This window comes from Myzus persicae, unplaced genomic scaffold (genome assembly GCF_001856785.1).
Source record: "Myzus persicae strain clone G006 unplaced genomic scaffold, MPER_G0061.0, whole genome shotgun sequence".
NCBI classification, from domain to species: Eukaryota; Metazoa; Arthropoda; class Insecta; order Hemiptera; family Aphididae; genus Myzus; species Myzus persicae.
This window is the reverse complement of record NW_019104067.1, coordinates 361,778-383,728: the sequence shown is the minus strand read 5'-3', so window position 1 is coordinate 383,728 and position 21,951 is coordinate 361,778. Positions and strand designations below refer to the sequence as shown.

At 30.5% G+C, this 21,951-nt stretch overlaps 1 protein-coding gene across 1 annotated transcript; it reads left to right on the top strand.

Annotated features, from left to right (window-relative positions):
* The first annotated feature begins 994 nt into the window (after window positions 1–994).
* On the top strand, window positions 995–20,797 carry LOC111038286 (lateral signaling target protein 2 homolog). The gene is made up of 11 exons (XM_022321329.1): window positions 995–1,030; window positions 14,225–14,371; window positions 14,549–14,680; window positions 15,461–15,759; window positions 15,938–16,112; window positions 16,338–16,471; window positions 16,570–17,583; window positions 18,953–19,099; window positions 19,162–19,316; window positions 19,383–19,603; window positions 19,689–20,797. Exons 1-11 carry the CDS (start codon window positions 995–997, stop codon window positions 19,842–19,844), a joined length of 2,616 nt encoding a protein of 871 aa, XP_022177021.1. The 3' UTR covers window positions 19,845–20,797.
* The last annotated feature ends 1,154 nt before the right edge of the window (window positions 20,798–21,951 follow it).

The window sequence follows — 21,951 nt, the reverse complement described above, 5'->3', positions numbered from 1 at the left end:
GCGGGTGTATCAATAATATTTTACAACATAAATCACAATATCTAAAACTTAGAGTTAGGTAACAACAACCCCCCCATGGCGTGTTAAGTACAACTACGCCACTGCTCAAAAATTAGAAAACAATAGCAAAAGAATAGGTACCTATACTCGATAATAATAATATACGATAACAATAGCAGTTCATCCGGACGGATCACGGATGGATTTAGCCGCCGCCATCGCCCGGAGCTCGCGGCATCTGGCGGACGTCGGCGACAGGTGGTGCCAACCCGAGAAACGAAAATCTCGTGGTGATGATAACGTCGTCGCGTTCACTATCGCCACAAGTTGACTATCGCGGCCGCTCACACTACATCACTGTCAGACTTCTAACTATAATGTAGATACGGATACTACAACTACAGGCGACGTGACCGCGAGACCGTGCTTTTTTTCGGGGCGGCGTTTTCCTCTCCGCGCCCGCGGCCCTCCCCAACCAAAGTCTGACCGCCGCCCGACATCGACGACGGCGACGACGATCGCGGTCGCCACTCGTCGTGCAACCGTGTGTCGCGCGACTTCAGTAGCGTATCGGCCTGCGCGCCCGTTCGCGTCGTGTACCGTGTGTTAAGATTGTGATTGCTTTACAACGTTTTTCCGCCGACGTTCCTCGACGTTCCTTTTTTTTCACTAGAGACTCGGTGAGACGGACAGACGGCAACATCAATGGTTGATACCGAAGCCGTGCCCCTATAATTATTATAAAAATCCTCGAACGACTCATTAACATCACCGTCGAAGTCGTGGTGGACAGACCGTGTCTCTGTGTTTGAGCCGAGTTCGCGATTCGAAAATCTCGTTGTGTCGCTTTTTTCGACTTTGTCGTTCGCCCATGATCCGTACGCGATTCGCGTCCGAAATGTCGTCTGGCAACAGTTCTCCGCAGCCGCCAGTGGTCATCTGACAGAGTTGGATGAAAAGTTGACCCCTCGTCGTGTCTTCGGCAGTCTGGGAAATGGAGTCCATCCGGAAATGGTTTTACAAGCCAAAAGTGAGTGCTGGGTTGACCTTATTATGAATTACAGTATTGTTTTTATATATATTAGCCAAGTTTCTGCAGCCTGATGGTTCCTACTATTGGTCCTGTTAACGCTTACCCAGACACTCACTATACATAATATTAAAATAGGTATGTTAGGCAAGTACCTATGGCTGACAATGTCTCCGCAAACACTATCTGCTATGCCTGTGTTCTAACTGCCAAGTGTGGGTACAATATCTTTCACTAATGTAGCCATTCTACATAGTTCCCAGAGTCTTAGATGTCTTAATTGTCATTTAGATTACATAGTCCGATTGTATCTTCTTAGCTTCCTTATCTTGTGAAAAAATTATGATATGTATAAATATTAGTGTAATTATAGCTTTTATTTTTTATCAATCAAGTACATCAAACTGTATTATAGGTAGGTACCTACCTGAACGCTATTCAAATATTTTGACGCTAAAATAGATAAATGGGGAAGTTATTCTGCAATCGACTGTCAACTGACCAGTATGATTGTGGTTACTATAAAGTGTCTCAATGTTCTGATTGCTTCCACCAAGGTTTCATGATTGCGTTGTCTATTTTGAATGCATACGCATTAAATTATTTGAATAGTTAGTATTTAATCACCAAGATATACAACTTGATTATTTTTTTGTGCAGGACTTGGTTTTTAAAACTAGTTCAAAAGTAATTCAATGGTTTTTAAGTATTCCAAAATGTTGATTACTTATATCTACCTATAAAACTTACCTAAAACTATCTATTTAACTTGATAAGTGTTAGCACTTTTCCAACTTACTTACTCCTCTAAGTTGGAGTAGGTAGCTACACAATTGGACCATCATTGTCACAGTTGTCACATTTTTAATTGAGGTTATGTAATTATGAGATCCAGTTCTAATATTATTTAATATTATTGTAGGAACATGTTGATCATTTTCCATTTTATTTTAAGGTGGGTAAATCTGGATTAACACGTGAGTTAATTTCTCACTTGAGTTACACCATTAATAAAGGCAAAAAATAACTTTTATAGGTAGATACCTACCCAGCATTCAATCCAAGTGGTTAATAACTTAACTAATTATTTTAGATAACTTATAAGTCCTAGGGAAGCACAAGTCATAATACTTACCTAATATGATTTTTTTGTTTTTGTAATTACAATTTTAAACAAGGTAAGATAGTAGGTACTTCATTTAAAATACCTAATTCATTTATAGATAAGACTCAATATATGGCTACCTACCTAACTAGGTACATAAAAATAGTTTTTTTTTCACATATTGATCTAGGTTTTTACCAATATTTTTACTTTTTGATAACAACTTTAAATTTACCTAGATGATAATTTTAATAATTAGAATTTATTACAGAGATACATAACTACTACCAAAGTTTATTAGTTAGGTATCAGTAATTGTTGCATAAATGCAAAATATTGGAATTATTGTTAGTATAATGATAATTTTGAGGATAATTTGTAATTTGATGTATCCAGAGATATATTATTATAATATTATAAATCTACATAAAATTAAAAAAAATACTTTACCATTATATATTATTATTATGATATATATTATATTATTTCTCTAATTATTACTACCTTAGTAGAATCCTATTCACTAATTTTGATTTTTGAATAGGTTCTAGCTTGGGTTCTAGTCGAGGTCTAGTTATGTTAAAGTACATATCGGTATTTGTGTAAGTACCTAATCAGGTTGAATTAATTTTTTAATTTTAATAAAATAAAATTGACATAAAAAAGGTTACCATATTTAGATTTTAGGGGGTGGATAACACAATTCTGAAAAAAGTTATATCTTGATGCACCTGAAAAAAATCTCTTCTTTAACACTGGGTCTGGTTCAAGATTATTCATTGAAAATCATAAAAATAAAGTAGGTAATACCTAATTCGTAAAAGATTATTACTTTAAGATTCATATAACTTACCTACCACCTACCTTAATTATATCAGAGGTACCTACCTAGATTTATTATGAACTTAATATCTTCCAGAATTTATTCAACAAAAACATTTTAAATAATTTGTGATGTCTTAGTGCTTATTTATTATTAACAAGTATCTCTCAGAAGGTTTTATAATTATAAAAGTAGAAAAACCAATCCCAATTCCTCTTTTTACTGCCTCTGTCCTTGTGGTGGCCCTGGTATTGTCAAATATATAGGTAGTTAGAGTTGTATAGTATTTGTTTAAGAAAGACTTAAATTCAAATGTAAAACTGTAAATTGCCATGAGTAATGTATTTATTCATAAATAGAAAAGCTAAATATATAGAAAGGTAAGTATTTTTATCCAATATCTTAAAATATAGATTTTATTATGTACTTATCTAGGTATCTATTAAATTTATTTTGGTAAAATAAAATATATTTATCTAGTATAGAACTTGAATTTATTATATTATAGGTAGATGGATTTAATATGAGATAATATTATGTAAAATAGGTACCTACATTCTAATATTATTATTAATAATTGTGTGCTATCTTAAATCATTGATCTGAGATTAAAAAAAAATATCAAAAATGTTTACTCAAGGACAACTCGCGGTCTTTTACATAATTTATTATGCCAGTTTTCATGTGTCAAAATCAATGATAACTTTAGTATTGAATGAAAATGAACTACTGTTTTTAGAAATAGATTGAGTTTAATTACCTATTATAGTATAAACGTAAAGTAAAACCTCACGTATAACTAAGCTCTGGTTTAAATCTGGCTTAAAATAAAATATACCATATATAATAAAATGCCTGGTCAGTTTGGCTTACCGAAAATGGTCAAGGTTCTATTTTAAAAACTGGTTTCTTGTTTACATTTTTTCTCTAATTTATTTTGTCGTTTATTGCCATTTCTTCGAAAATGAATGGGAAATTCGCAAAAATGTAAATTTTGTATCCGCGAACACTTTATTAAGATGTACCTTGAACATAATTTTGGAGTTGAATATTATAATATTACAATTGATAAAGAAAATTTAACTATAGATGTAAAACGTAGATCTACGTATAATTGATTTTAAATTTACGTACTCTACTATTTATGTAATTAGTTGAGAGATCGCGCACAAACCTTTTTATGGTTGGTATTATCAATAATTGTAAATTATATAGGTAGGTATTTGGTAATATAATTTTGTATCGTTTGTACTTATTATTAATATTATATAGGTACCAATTAATTTCTTATTTAATGTGTATTGTATTGTACAACGTGCATCCTGTAATTTGTTCCCTCAGGCTTAGTAGTTTGAACTTCCGAAAATTGAAACAAAATACCCATGTAAATTTTTCATTATGACAATGTCTCTAGGCAATTATTATTTGTATTTAGACTTCTTTAAGTGCAAATATATATATTTATTATAGGTACCTATCATACAAGGACAACAAACAACAGAAATACCAGCATCCTTGATCAAACTAATGTATTTGAATCAGAAATCCAATTAAACCCGTTAGGTAAAACTTTTTTCCACAAGGAAATTACCTTGTATTTTTGTTTCTTCGTGCCGTTTAAGGTTAATAGGTGCGACAACTCTATTTTAAGTTGTAACAAAACAAAATTAGAAAATAATCAAAAAAAAAAATTTTGCTTCGTTTCAATGTTGACATATTTATTAATTAGACCATAACTTAATGGTTCACAGATAAATTATCCAAAATATTGCAACATTTTAAACCAAAAAATATTTGTTATTTACCAATTATCATTTAATAATATTGATATTTGATTATCTGAACTTGACGCTCAATTTCTCTGTATTGTTCGATAATTAAATCAAATGATGTATGTTTACGAGAAATTATTGTTAATATAAATATTATTGTACCTTTATGTTATCTTTTATTCCAAAACAACTTGCTTACTATGTATATTATTCCATAAACAATTAGTGGTAGAAGTGGTGGAAGGATACGGAGGGATGACATCCCTCTACTTTTTTGTATTAACATTTTTCATCTCTCTACTTATTTTGTCTAGAATAACGTATTCCTCCTAAGACTTGTGTTTTAAAATGAAATAATTATTATGATTTTTATATTTATACCTATGTATAAGAAAACCTTTTATTTTTCGTATAGGCCTAAATCTGAATTGTAAGGCATCCCTCCACTTATCTTAAGCCATTTCGACCACTGTAAACAATAATATTTATAAGTTATAACTTGTAGGTATACTAACTATATCTACTTATCATACCTTTATAAACACTTATAAATCAAAAACACCTACCTATCGTTTAACTTACTTACTTTATTGTACTTATTAAAAATATTTTCGGCAATGAAATTGGTCGATTTGTAATGATATTACTTTAAATATCTACGAATTAATTTAGGTACTTCTTCTAACTTTTCTAAGTACCAATAAATATTTTTTCGGATGTTTTGTTGATGTAATTTTTATGTTATCCATATCTTTGTGAACAAACTATTTTTGTTACAGTATAGGTCCATCCATATAGTCATATAGGACATAGGTTTATGACGTATATACACACTTACCGTATCAAGGTCATCCCGAAGTTGAATGTAGTACCTATATAAACCTTTATAATATAATATATTATGTGTCTATTGATGAACGGAAAATTGTGAAGGCTATTCGGTCAATTCTATGGGTTGAAGTTTAAATTTGTGTGTATTAATATTTAAATAGAATTCGTATAGGTACCTACATTTTATTGCAGTTTCAATAGTATAATCGTGTTAGGAATAAATATTATGAATTTATGAACTTGAAGTAAATAAATACATTTTAATTAATTGTTGTATAAAATTAAAACGAAGGCTACTTTGCCATAATATATGATGACTATGTTCTCTTGGTCGTGGGTCCCACTGAGTTGAAACCTGCTATTATTATCTATATAAAAATTAAATGCTTGTTTACATTGTAGCTCTCGTCCCACGTATTTTTTTAAATATAAAACACGACAAGTAGTTTTAAGTAGCACTAGAATAAAGAAACAAAGGCTGTTTTGTGGAATGTTGAAAGGTCAATAGGTTTCTCATCAAAAGTTCAGGAAACATAAATTTGTTATGTTTACACGAACCGATAAATAATTTATGAATTGGCACATATCCGAGACATATCTGAGATTGTTTTTTGAAAAAAAAAGTTTGTTTTTATGTTATGCACTACAGGAGCAAGTATCAGAAATTAAATATGAGTAATATGCCTTGATTTCACTTTACTTTTTACTTATTACAAAGTGAGTATCGTAGAATATGAAACACGTCATATTAAATATAATATACCAGTTGCGTATTTACGGGGGGATAGATCTCCCTTTGAAGTTTTTTTAGGTATTAACAATAATTTTAGAGTACTTTTGGCAATTTTTCTATTTATGTAAATATGGTAAGAAAAAATTAATACAAATTCAATGTCTTATCCTTTCCTTTAAACCATTCCTAAATACTCTCCATAATTTACTAAATAAGTAAAATTGGGTGTAGGTTTCTGGATTTGTGAGGTTATAGAAATAACTATGCTCCCACAAAAAAAAAATTCTCAAAAATTGTTATTTAATTTGGTACACATTTAGCTAGGTATTACATTAATAAGTTCAAGTTCGTGGTTAAATAATGCGTATCTTAGTTGTGACTTCTTAGTCACTTTTGGCTGTAGACATTATATTTTTTATATATTGTATCGTTATTATTCTCAAACTACTGAAAAAATGTATTTATGTACTATCAAGAAATTCAAATCATTGTAATGATGTTGGTGCATGTGATTGTAATTAAAATTACAATATGAGACATTTTAATTATATAATGTATACAAATTATACTCGAACGCAATATAGATAACATTTAATTTGTCACGCTTTTATAAATTTGTAAATGCGATACGAATTTCTCATATTGTATAGTACGTTATGTTATTTGTTTTGATCAATATAACAATTCACTGTTCAGTACCTATATTATTATCCTTAAATTGAAATAATTGAATTATTGTGTTTCGTAATCATTTGTTCAATAATTTTGTTTCATTGTTTTTATGTTTGTTTTTCTTAATAATACTGATAAATTATAACATAGTGATGACGTTCTTAAGCATACAGGTTTTATAAAATCACACATGATAAGATTTTCATTGTTTCGATAAAAAAAAAAGCAATTAGTCTAATATGTAGTATATATAGTAGTGTTAGGTAGGTCTTATATGAAGATTTTCAATAATTTTTAATTGCTTTAAATATTTTACTGCTATGTTATACCTACACTAGTTAGGTGCTTTTATTTAAATGTATGTCTTGGTGGCTATTTTTACTTATTTCATAGCTATTTGGTTATAATGTCACTTCAATGAAACCTAGACTAACATGTCGACGATCTGTTAAAATGATATGTTGCTTTGTTTTGAACTGCTGGATTAAGCTACGATAAATAAAAAATGACATAATGAATAGTTGATATCTACAAATATCATTGGCATGTTTTCTTCATGTACCTATTCTTTTTAATTGCGTATAGACACCATAATTTGAAATTATGCCAAATGTATTCGTTTTGTATAGATATAGTAATCTATGATTTTATATTCTCACAATAGCTAATGATGGTATTTTACCATTTATACACACCTATAATTTATTTATATTTATAAGGTAATTAATTTGTGTTTGATATATACAGGTAACAGATACTTTGATACCTATATAAATATTTAAGTATCGCAATTATTATGAAATTTACATCCAAGTATTTATTTTATCTTTAAAAAACATGTCAATTTTGTAAAATCAATATTGATGACTTCCTAAACCATGCGAATCACGCCTGTCAATTCTTAGCCAAAAATTTGTATTGTACCTACCTATATAAATAAATTCATAATATCTTAATAAATTATAATTTAATTAATTTAAAAAAATGTAAATAAAAAAGGCATAGAAAATAAAAATATTAAAATTGGTGTACGAGTATACTCGTGTTACTCATCTAGTGAGCTATATATACTATATAATCCAAAATAATTATATTTTCTTGTTTGAACAAAATGTGTTGATTTGTTTAGTTGTTTTAGGTATGAATAAAATGTTTGACAATATTCATTACTATACAATCTTACCTAACCTCTAACAATAAAAATAATAAACACAGTTAAATTAGGTATAAATGTGCCAATAACAGGTGGGATGAGGAGATTGGTGTTTCTTATCTTTTAAAAAATACGAGAGAAAGCCATGTATTATGAATTATGACATATCATTATGTTATAGAAGTGTGCAAGTTATGATTTTATATACAGTTCATAAAATTCCAATTTTATTATTCTACAATTCTTGAACGAAAAAAATAATTCACAAAGTAATTGTTCTGTTTCTGTACTTATATTAAAAATTAATGTCATATGACGTATAATGAATGTCAATTTGTTTTTATTATTTGGTTTAGTAAGTACCAAAGACCAAACTTCTAATTTACGTTATAATTATGCACTGCCGCACCGGTGTAATATTCAAGTTCATACAGAAGGGTTATTAATTATTATTAAAAGTTTCAACTATCGTTGTTCCATAGAATTGGTACTTATTGTAATAGCGATGGAAAAAAATGTGTTGTGTAGTTGAAAACGGATGCAAATATTGCAAACCATGAGGGCCGAAACACGATAGCTGTTCATGGGGGATAAAATAATGTATAATACAAAATATAGTAGCTCTAGCCTCTATAATAGTAGTCTAAAGTAAAATGGCCAATTCCTATCGAAAATCATACACATCATATCGCTATGATACATTGACAAACATGTTTGTAAGTACTAAGTACATCGACGTGCGTTTTACATAATATAATATAAACTTTTATATATTTTTTGTATTGAGGTCTCTTTGTCGTGAAACATTTTCTATGTAGGTGGTACTCTTTTTCTAAAACACATGTTCCCATTTACCTATGTATATGTTATGTTACTACATTAGTATTGGTGTAGACACAATTGTGAAAATATTATAATTTAATAGGACTACACCAAGCTAACCGTTATTATTACTGTGTTTGCTATAGCATGTGTTTGTTTAATTTCCCCAATAATGTGAACATTTTTAATTGTTCGTTCTTTGCAATTTTTTTGTTTTTACCTCATAGTCTCTCACGTCTTCGCTAGTTAAAATATAGTCATCATACTGATATTCCGTAGGTAACATATTGCATTAAATAGAACATTTTTTAGGAATATTTGCTTATTTAGAAAATACCTAGGAAAACTCGAATCAACCAACCGAAAACAAGATTATCTATGTGGGTATTTTATTTCACTACACAAAAAGAAAAACAGTTATCTTAAGCTTTGTTTGTCACATCACAAACCATTAGCAAATAATAATACTATGCATTAGTCATTTTATTATTATAAAAATAATATACTCCAAAGTAAATGCGCATTTATTTACATGGTGCCATGGCAGCTATATATTATGCCCACAAACATGGTTATTCCTATAAAGTATACAGGCACAAATACAGTGTTGTTTCAATATTTTAATATTATACTTTATATTCTATTGGTAAACCCTATTTGCTGTTGCCTGTATTATACGCTTGCGCTTGTATTATTGCTAAATATTATCATTCTAAAAGTTTGTTTATTTATTTGTAACTACCATTTTGCTAGTTTGATCACACAATAAAATACTACGCGTACCGATTACTGATAGGTGATTACAGTATATTATATTATTATGTTGTATTTCAGACGAAAACTGCGCTTGCGCGATTACTGTTGCTTGGGTTCCTGTAGTTGTTGATAATCCTGTAATAGTCGCTGAATATCTCATTATAATACTTTATACTGCAGAAACACAAAGAACTGAAAAAACAACATATTATAATTTCAGTTTTTTTTTTCAAGACGTTCGTCTAGATAAAATATATAACTGGGTATTATAGTCGTATAACAAGCATCAGATTATGCCTTTAAATATTGTATACTTTATACCTAATATAATATAGGTTATGCATGTATATTGTTTACTGTATAGTTATAAATATTTATATATGTTCAATTTAATAATTAAACATAATGCAAATGTAGTTCTGCTACGTTTACTTTAGAGTAAAAATATTCATGTACGTGCCTATGATTTATGATATTGGGTTTTTTTTAGTATCAGGGCCTTAGAGTATACTCTTATATACTCTGAGATCGGGACAATAGGTTATCTGAAATTTATAATTTATTTTCTTCAGTGCTATTCATTTTGAATGTAAGTTTATTTATACAACATATTCAATGCTATAATTTTTTGCCTGTGATCAACTTATGTTTTCATTGCTAAATTTAAACGTATTATAATTATTATAATCAGTATTTTTTATATAGTTTATTCACTGGTCCCTATTATTATTTTTATACACTATGCATAATAAAATATTATGTACAGATTGAGGTCCTAATGTTTTCTGTATTTCCCATGTACAATTCACACAAACGGCGGCTCTGTATGTGTAACGAATTTGGTTACATGCAAATATTTGTAATTTAATTAAAACGTGAATTAATAATAAAATATGGTGTGTGTATTTTATGTGGTTGGTCACTATAATATAGTATTATTGAACAAATTATGATTCTAAAAAATTAGACAGAAAAAAAGAATCCTAACTTAACCAGTCTTATTTTTTCATTCAATCATGAAAACCGTACGATTTTATCATATAACATGATGAAGTAACTTATAAAATCGAATTAATGTATTGGAATGGCCAAGGTGGTGTAGGTACTAGTTATGTATAGTAAACAACTAAACAAGTTGAATGCATTGTATAATATTTACCTATAATACCTAATACATTGTCCGTCAAGGACTTTAAAAAAAAAGTTTTCATAAAACTTAAGTATTTTATAAATGTATATAATGGTAAAAACACAAATACAGAGTACAGACATTAAATAATTTCTGCGGGGGTAAAAGTATACTATTTTTTCCTGATAAAAAAATTAGTTACACAATAGTCAATGCATATGGACATTTAATGTGATGGTAATTTTTTCGACCGCCAACTAATATGCTTACACTATATTTTGTAATCTATTGTCGAAAATTTTTTATTCAGTGTTGAAGTGTTCATTGTATAACATTTTGATGTAGTTTTACTTAATTGATTACAATTTTTTGTATTCAATATTCACCGACTCCATTATTGTTTTTATGGTAAAAATATTTAATTTTCAAGAGTTTATTGAAAAAAAAACCGTTGGTATACTAATATGTTTGTTCATTGTGTATAATGTATTTATGTATATTGTATTTATACAATCTGTGTTGGTACCTGTTTTCGTTGTCTATAATCATAATAATAATGTATAATAATGTTGTAGTATGTAATAATTGGGTTCACGTGGCTATTGATTACAGATAAATCAATTAAAAATCCACTATTAAACATAAAGTTGTGTATACAACGAAATAATTTTAATTATTATCGATTATCATTCAAAAACATCATATTAGGTACCTATATTATAAAATTATAATTAATTTATTTCCAAGCAATAAAGTCGCTACCACGTCATTATTACGGTTAGCGGATTATTCCGTTTACAGCATACACTTATTGATTTCACAAAAACGTTCAAGAGAAAATTTCACTTTGCAACAATCTAACCTAACGACATAATAATCAACACTTGTATGTGATAATATAAATTTATTTTCGTGTTAGATACGCCGCGTTATTGGCCACAGCCTTCTTCGATTTTCCGGAAAATTTCAGATTACATACATATATATAATATAGTAGTAGGGAATCAAGAAAGTGTCCCCCCCCCGATAACGTACCTACCTATAATGCAGTTTTGTATAGCCTTAGCCTACATTCGCGGTTGGCGATATTGTAATTAGGTTCGTTAGATATACTTTTTAATAATATGTTGTAGGCGCGTGACGTGTTGTATACATGGCTGCTGGTATTATCATAGTTTTGTTATCATGTTATAATAATTCTCGTCACTTGTATTTACTATAAAAACTAACAAAAAAACTTGTAAATCGGTATTTATATTATACAGCATACACTATACACACACAGTTAGTGTTAAGTTTAGTTGTCAACACCAACTTTCCAAATCAGTTTTTGTATTTTGAATAATTTGTATCATAATAACTGCTTGTGTTTAAATTTTCTTAATAACCATTTGTTAAAATAATTATTTGAATGTAAAATATTTTTTTTCAAATTTAGATTCATTAATAATGGAAATTAAAGAGTTAGTAAGTTAGTTAGTTTAGTTTAAAGTAAAATGTAGCAAAGGACCTATTATACATAGTGGACTTCAGCTTTTAAGAAATATTATAACTACCCCTTGGCATTACATATCTTTACATTTAAACTTTAAATGCTTTGATTATTAATATAAAAGATATTGTTAGTTAAATGTTGAATATTTATATGATTGTCTGTTTAAAAATGGCAATATGTTAGAAAACTATTCTGCTTCTGATTATGACAATAAAAATACTTTATAAATTGTACAAATGTAGTGTTATATAGGTAAACAATTGTTATCTTAAAAAAATAAAAAATTGACTGAAAATTAACGTAGCTGTTTAAATGGATATTGTTTCTGCATTATTCGGTTGGAATTTATTTTTTCCGATGATATAATATAGGTACTATAATATTATAGACGTCGTGTACGGAAACGACAACGATCACGTGGGATATTATTTTCATGTTTTTTAATATCTATATATTTTTTATTAGAGAGTGTCGGCCGAGAGTATATGTACACATAAAGTATATTGTATATAAATATGTATATAGTGACCATGAATATAATAACAGGTGCTAAGTGAAAGTATTGCGTTGCTGTATATAATATAATATTGTATGTAATATGTATAGGACGAGCGTTTCGGCGCGGGACCTCCGTCACTGTATAGTGCAAACAAATTGGTCAGATTTTTTCTTCCACCTTCTTATATTACCCCGTCGGTGTACTAGTACTTTCTTCGTGGTTTTTAACGAGGCGCGTACTTGTATTAACATTTCGGAGAAAACGTCGAAACGTTATATAAAAGGTATATTATTTATATTATATTGTACACCTACCGCCCGCCTACAAAGCAGCGATCGTTTTATCATCGTGCCCGTCGCTCGTCGTACAGATTTTTGCTCGGTAACGGTCTGTTTTTAACATCACGCATACCCTATAGTATGGTAAATATTGTAATACACCGTACCTTTAAGTCCGCTATAACGATATATTATTTGTTTAGAAATCCATTGATGGCGTACCTACGCTCAGTTGGAGATGTATCGTGTATATACCTAATGCAGTTTACATTTATAATATAGGTGTAGACTTTTTTCGATCTTAGAGAAAGCACTGAGCGTATTATAATATGATGAGTACTTTATTTTATGTTAATCCATATTGAACATTATAATTATGATAATTAATAATATAGTTCCGTGTGTAAATGGTAAACTCGACTATATAAGTAGATTACACTACTCGCATGGTGCTTGTTGTTTTGTTTCAAATGTTTTAAAAAGGGGAAAAAACAAATCGTTTGTCCTGTTTTTTTTTCACATTTTATTATTACACGCTCTTGCATCTTGTTATTTTGATATATTATATTGTGTATGCATATTTATGTTCAAATCTGTTATATCGACACAATTATCATACCGTTGCTAGCGAATTTAATACAAGTGCATGTTTGATATAATAATAATAATAATAATAATAACAATAACACGACGATGAAGCCACAAAATACATATAAATGGGACGGATACGTCGCGTATCATTTATTATAGCTATAGCGTCATTGTTGTCCACCAAGACGAAAAATAAAAGATAATTCGTTTTCTTTGTTACGCGGTTAGATTCAAAAGTGGGGTATTAAAATTATGTTTAACTCGTCGACCACCGCAATAATAATGGTACGTTTTTAAATTAATAATTAAATTACATGGAGAAAATATTACGTAAACTCGTCGCGCACCACGTTATTATTGCGCAATGTCGTTGCCGTTTCTAGATTAGCCTGTTCTGTTTCTTCCTTAGCACCTACAACTACGATACACCTATTTTATTTTTAAATGTATAAAAATGTTAATATCCTGTATCATTTTAATTGTGTGTATGAATGAAATTTGTTTTTTTATATTTTATGTTCCATTTTGATTTCAGAAGGGAGACCGTTCGCTGTTAGCGCAATTCTTTTACGCTGACGACGAATTGAACGCCGTCGCGGCTGAACTGGACAGTTTCGACGGCAAAAAAGATCCTCAGCGGTGTACTGCCCTCGTGAACCATTTGCGACAATGTCAGGACAAAGTGAGCAAAACCCTCCATCCCCGCCCCCCCCCACGAACACCTTAACTAACACTGTGCAATGTAGCAATGTTTTTTAGACACAATTAAAAAGCATCTGAATTCCGGCCCTATTTTATAGTTATATATAAATCTTGTACCTATAAAACAATGTATATAAACAATATTTTTGGTTTTTAGGTCTTGACGATTTGTATTAAAATCATGGACGAGCTGATACCTGGCGAACGGGCCAGTCGTGATTTTCGTGTAAAGTTTCCAGACGACGTAATTCAGGATAATCTGGCGGGACAGCTGTGGTTTGGCGCTGAGGTAATTATTATATTACATGTTACTATTATTAATATTATGACTTATGATGTTTGGCGTTCAATGAATATTTTAGACAAAAAAACAGTCTCCCACTACGTAATCGAATTTTGCAAAATATGTAGTTTGTTATTGTTCAGTCTGTAAAAACGTCTATTATATTTCAGCGTCGTGTGCTACCTTAAATTGCACACATAAATTGTTAGTCGGGATTCAAAAGTAGGTTCATAGACACTATTATAATAATTTGGTATAATATTTATAGTGTACGAGTTTATTATAATCGCTGTGCATCTATTTTGTATACATATATTAATTGTAATGTAATACATAGCTGATTGTATGCATCAACGTATAAATAACTGCGTATGAGATAGAAATATCGCCAAATCGGAATTTCGAAATAATTCAATTTTCATGTTATGAATTTTTAAAATATCGTAAGTAATAATCTTAGAAACTAAAAGTCGATAATAAACCTAATATGATGTGGGGAGATAAAATAGTTCAAATATTTTTTAAAAAATTGATATAATGAACTATCATTATAAATGCCAGTTTTATTGTACGGTTCATGGTGGAATATACATTCTTTATACTATTGATCATATTGAAAAAAAATAACAATTAATAGTATATAGGTAGGTACGTTAAAAACTCTACATTATTAATACCTAAAATAAAGATTATAAAGATTATGATAATTAATAGTAATGACACTAACAAAATATCTATTGGCTTTATCTACATTATTATTAATTAACTCTGTTCATGTATATGTAGTGTCTATCGGCGGGGTCGAGCATAATGAACCGGGAAGCAGAGAGCGGAGCTATGAGGCCTTTGGCCCGGGCACTAACCAAATCGCTGGAAAGAGTCCGGGGCCTCCTGAGGGACGCGAGCCTTTGCAGCGATCAAACTCCGCCGTGCCTGCGCAACCTAATATCTTCGTTGTGCACGTTCGATCATCTGTTGGCTGAGTTTGAGTTGCGTTACGTGTCCGCGATGGTGCCCGTCAAGACCGCCCACGAATACGAACTCCAGCAACTCGTAGTCGTCTTGTTCTCCGAGACCCTACAAAGGTGAGTGCGTTGATAGATAAAACATAAAATAAAACCATACTAGAGTTAAAAATAATAAAAATAATATAGTTACGATTTTTATTTAGTGTGCATGTTACAATTATAGTACTTCTAACAATATTGTGTATCAAAACAATAATTATGTTTTAATTTTTATTATTATATTGGTGTCTTTTAGAGCGCTTGTCAAAGGTCTTCTGACCCAAGAGATGGTTGACGACTATGATCCTGCCCTCATGTTCACCATTCCTCGTCTGGCCATCGTGTCCGGTCTGTTATTTTACCCATACATGTCACCCCTGTCCCTCGACCAAAACGCCACCGACATGTCCGATATGTTTCGTCCATTTCGAGTGAGTGTTTTGTGTTTAAGCTATATGTATTCTGTATACTCGTATATCGCGAGCGTTTGATGAAATGGCAATATTACAACAACAAAATTCTATTTAACGTTGAAAAAGTGACTATTGTCTTTTTAATAGAACGCCTACGATATGCATGTACATAAGAGACAATACTTAATTGGTCTTATCGATTTATGTTATGCCTAAATTAATGATTATATACTTGTTGTGTAGTCGTTATTGATGAAAATCAGAGAGCTCCTACTCACCCTGTCCGACAAGGAGCTGTCAACGCTGGAGAGGATGTTGTGTTCGTCCGATGAGGTTAAGTTTGACGAGAATTTGGCGGCAAAGAACCAACAGTTATCGTGAGTATATTATTACGATATAACGACTGTTGCATGAAATAATTTATGCACATTAAAATGGTATTCAATAATATTTTGTACATCTTTTTTTGTTTCAGGTGCCAGGAAACTAGCGACGAGGACTCCGAGTGCCTTTCGTCCAGTACTGCGGAACTGGTATTGGACAACAGCGTTACCACTACCACTACCACCACCACCACTCCCGTAACTACCATAGAACACTGCGGTACGAAAGGGTTTCCGCCGACGCCACCATCGTCGCCGCAAGACCTTATCAACAACAACAGCAACAGCAACCAATGTAATCCGTTGATTAAACGAGCATCGTTCGGATCAACGATCATATCAACGAACAACGCTGGCGATCTGCAGCCCAACATTGAATTGAAAAGTTCAGTAGGAAACCGTCAGCAATTGCAACAATATGATTGCGGGGGTCTGGAGTCGTCGTCCGGTTCGACGCCGGATGCAGACCTAACCGAGTCGCTGGCCACAGCTACAGAAGCTCTGACAGAGATCCTGGTAAAGTCAACGAATTTGGAACGTGAGATCAGCAGGAACAACGGCGGTGGCGGAGCGTCTGTGGTTGTGGTGGTGGTCCAAGACGATAATGGAAACGAAAACGTGCCATCGCCGAAGCTTCATCCTATAAAACAGCACCAAGCCCCCCCAAATGTGTCAAGTAGTTCGACGCAAACAGAATGTCCGCCATCGAGTTCATATCGGTTGTGTTGTTGCAACAACTGGAACCGATGGCGGTCGGCTGCAGTAGACAATAAGAGATGCCTGTCGCCGTCCAGTGGTGGAGGTGGTAGTGGTCGTCGTTGTTGTCATCATCATCACAGAAGGAAAAAGACAAATACCACAGCCGCTGCTTCCAACCGGAGTGGTGGTAATGAAAGCTGCAGCAGCAGCAGCAGTAGTAGTGGTGAGACAAAAGCCTGGGAAAAGGTGCCTGTTGTCACTGCCGTCTCGACTAAGTACTCAAAGAGCTGGCGGGAACTGCGCAAGGCGACCAGCGCTGATGGCAAACGGTCAGCAGAAGTGGTGATTTGCCGCCTCCAAACCACAAGTTGTTGCAATACCTCCAGATGTGGTAGCGTTAAACCCGTGTAAGTTTTCCAAGTATACTTTTTTTAACAGAAAAAAACTGACAAGTGCTGAAATGCAATTGACGAATATTATGTAATAACTAATAACTCTTAATCAATATAAATTTATAAAAAAAAAAGCCTAGCGGTTTGTCAGCCTATGATATTACTTGGTTTATTTGATGTTATTGTGACTTAAAGGAATTTATTTTACTACTAGGATATGCCAAGATTCACTAATGGGTGGCTGCCTAATCACACCTTTCGTGTCATTTATTTTTTGTTTTAAATTTTTTTATGTACTCTTATCAAATAATCTTGTTGTGCTAATATTGTAAAAATTGTGTATGTCAAATAAAAATTTAAAAAAAAAAAAAAACTATTAGGATTTAGTACTACAGTAGGTTACTTCATTTACTAAAAAAACTACATTTGAAAGTTGCATTGCGTGTATAAAATAGAATAGTATACTCTAAAGTTTTTATATACCCATGAATAATGTTTTTAAATTACAACAAAATAACTTAAATCATTATTCTTGGAAATTGAATATGTAATTTCGTCCAAATTTGAACGCAAAATAACTATAAAAAAACTGTGTTAAAATATATCAAGAGCCTTGTATTAAATTTGCATGATTTTGACCCAACTAAATAAAATTGTATTGACATTTATAGAAAAAAATCTAAAAAAAATTGAAAATTGAAAATGTGCTTAAACAGTTCAAATATAAATTTAATTTGACTTTCCGGTAGACATTTTTTTTTTTTGATAAAGGAAGACAAACCTATAAGGTATCCTGTATTAAATTTTAAAATTTTAGATTTAGAAAGAAAAATATTTTTGAATTTCTATCCTTAAATAATTTTCACATTTTTGTAATTTTTACATACTTTGTCAAAATTCAAACTTTAAATGCTTATAAAAAAAGTTGTGACTGTATTTTTAATATTTTTCAACTGCCATTGTAACATTATATCAGTACTTGTACTTGTATTGTACTTTTGACCCCCCCCCCCCAAGTACCAAATAGATTTACTTTCCTACCAGAAAAGATACTGTTGAAGAAAATTGAAGCATTTTTACTGCCCCAAAAGGTGATGACAGACATAAAAAATTTTTTTTAAAAACACATCATTGTAAAATGTATACATTTATCCTTCTGCTCAGAATCTAATATTTAATTTTTCTATTATAATGTGATTAGTTAGTTGTATTTAAAAAAATTGTATAATAAATGTTCATAATACTATAAATTAGAACAAAAGTAATTATTGCGTAGTCAGGTAATTACATTTATCAGCTATTTTTGTTACACTTATTTAATAAGTAATAAATCGCTCCAAGGACATACTTGTGATAATAATAATTGCATCATTTCATCCTTTAGGATCAAGAAACATGAAATTTGTTCAAGCTGTTCTAGTTGTACGTCCTCATCAGCAGATGAGAGTGATGAGAGCTTGACGGACAGCACATCAACGGACAGTTCCTGTAATTATTCGTTACGTCGTCAAAAAGCTCGTGCTAAGTTCAGGTGAGAAATAACTATATATTTAATGGATGAATATAATTATTATTATGGTTCTTATTTTCTAGATCTGATGAAGACTTATTGCATCGACTGTTTGTATGCATATCGGGAGTGGCTGACCAACTGCAGACTAACTTTGCTGGAGACTTACGTAATATACTTAAGGCAGTGTTTCTCATGTCTAATTCTAATTGCGGCAATGATAGTCAACAGAACTTGGGTTTGTTTAAAAATGTGCCATTGAAATACATGTGGTTATTTTTTATGCTTCAATTGATAATTTCAGAAGTAATTCCTGTGATGAATAACCCAGCTGCAGTGATCGACATCGAAAATGGAGAAGAGGCGCTTGTTTGGAGAGGTGAAGCTATGATTAATGATATGTTATCCACTTCAACAGAAACTCCACCACCCTGGATACCTGACAATGAGGCTCCTGTATGCATGTCTTGCAAAGCTATGTTCACTGTGGTCCGAAGACGTCATCATTGTCGAAATTGTGGCAAAGTACTTTTTTACTTCTAAATATACCTAATATACCTAACCTAACCTTAAGAACTTGTCTTATTTCTCAATTGTTTTTTCTTTGCAGGTATTCTGTTCTCGGTGCAGTTCAAACTCTGTTCCTTTGCCCAGATTTGGGCATTTGAAGCCAGTGCGTGTGTGCAATCGTTGTTTTATCTATCAGGTTACACCATTCACATTAGAGCATTCAATTGGACCAGTTCCGATTGTCATGCAGTCTTAATTAATTATAGTCCATCAATTTTTTGTGATTCTCCTCTCCCCTCGCCCAAAACCTCTTCTCCCAAACATTCCAAAAAAATAAAGAAACATCTTTATTTTTTGTGTTACCATTTTATCCTAATTGACTGTTTGTTTCTTCCCTTTTAATCTTTTGCTTTATTTACTTTTTTCCCATCTATGAATATTCTGTTCCTAACAGTTATAATATTAATTAGTTGTGTGCAAATAAATTGATGTCTTGAACAACATTTCGTTGTTGATTCAACAATTTAACTTTAATGAATGCATTTGTTATTGTATTTTCTTTTATAAAATTAATTTAATGATAATATTATTACATGTAAGATTCATAACAATGATACTGATAACTGTTATTGGCGTGTATTATAATGTGTTGTTAGACAAAACAATTCTATTATAAATACTTTTTTGATACTAAAATAGCTGCTCAATAATGTTTTTTTGCCCACATTTAGTCCTGTTGTTTGAACTTTCTTATCTTAAACTTATAAAAATCACAAAGTTATATCTAATTATTATTACTTACTATCATAATAATTAATATTAATACAGTTTTTATTATTATCATTTTTTCAAATTAGTTTTAGAAATCAAACTTAAGTTTCCTCTATCAATCTTTATTTAAATTATATGTTTTAATCATACCAATAAACTTTGTTCACTCGGTCTATCAATATTAGATTAATGATCAAAAATGGCTGTGGATTTTATTCTTAATGATCATTGTTCTATAATATCAATACACTATTGTAATGTGTACCTTGTATTAAGCATTTTTAAGTTGTTTTTTTTTATAGTTATTAAACATTAGTACAATGGTAAAAAGAAACACTCTGATTAAGAATAATAAGGATGAATACATTTTCAATCATACATGCATGGTGTGACTTGTACATTTATAGAAAATAAAAATCATTAATGATTTATTAAAAACATTCTTTTATTGTTAAACTACAATTTCTGTGATAGTTTTTACCTAAAAATATGATTATTCATTTCATGTTCATAATTATTTACCAATGGAATATTTATTTTTATGCTTACTAATTATTATCTCATACAACAGTAGTGTATTGCGATTGTTTTACTGCTATTATATAATTGAAATATGTGAAAATAATTAATTATGTCAACAAAGTTATATTCGTCCATAAACATTGTCGCCAAATTATGTATAATACTGATCCGCTTACAATTATGTTAAAAAAAAAAAACAATCAATTAAAAGTATTATTCTAATTCGAAACTTTGTTGTATCCAAATTTTGATAAGAAGTTGTCAAATGTTATATTCTTATGTTTGTGCTAATGAAAAATTGTTGATAATGTTGAAATTGGTTTTCCAAACAGTTAATGAGTAGTATGTAATGTTTGAGTATGTCTGGCACTGTGCATTTAAGTGTAATATGTTAAGCACATTTTATTTAAATATTTTTTATGTGCAATACATCTTTATTTCATTATTGTAAAGAAAAGTGTGTGAAATATGTGTTTAGTGTTACATCGCCTACTCGTTTTGGTTGAAATCACTGTAAGTTCTTAAATAGTTTGTGTGCGAATATGTCAAAAAAATTTGTTGTAAGTCCATAAAAAAAAGTTATTGTATTTTTTTTTCTTATTAGGTATAACAATAAAAATTATTGACAGTCATTTTTAAATTTATTGCAGTGTTTGATAGTATCTTACCTTTGATTCTTATTCCTATTTTTATAATTGTAATTCTTTATAATCTGTAGGTACACAGGTGACAAATCATATAGGCAGCTCATTTTTTTTTTATATAAAACACAGTTTTTCTATTATTACCAAATTAGATAAATATTATCTATTAAGTACAGTAATTAGTAGGTACCTACCTATCTAGACCACAGATAAATACAATAAATATTTGTTGTATGTTATTGTTTCTGGTAAATGTTTAGATCTAGTGTTATCATTTATCAAGTATCATCAAGCCCAGATAACAAACAATATAACTAGATAAAATAATCTTTTTGAGCTATTTTTAAGCATAAAGTTTAGGACTCATTGATTCAAAGACTCCATTTTTTAAGCCACTTGAAAGTTAGGTGTATTTGATGCTGAACT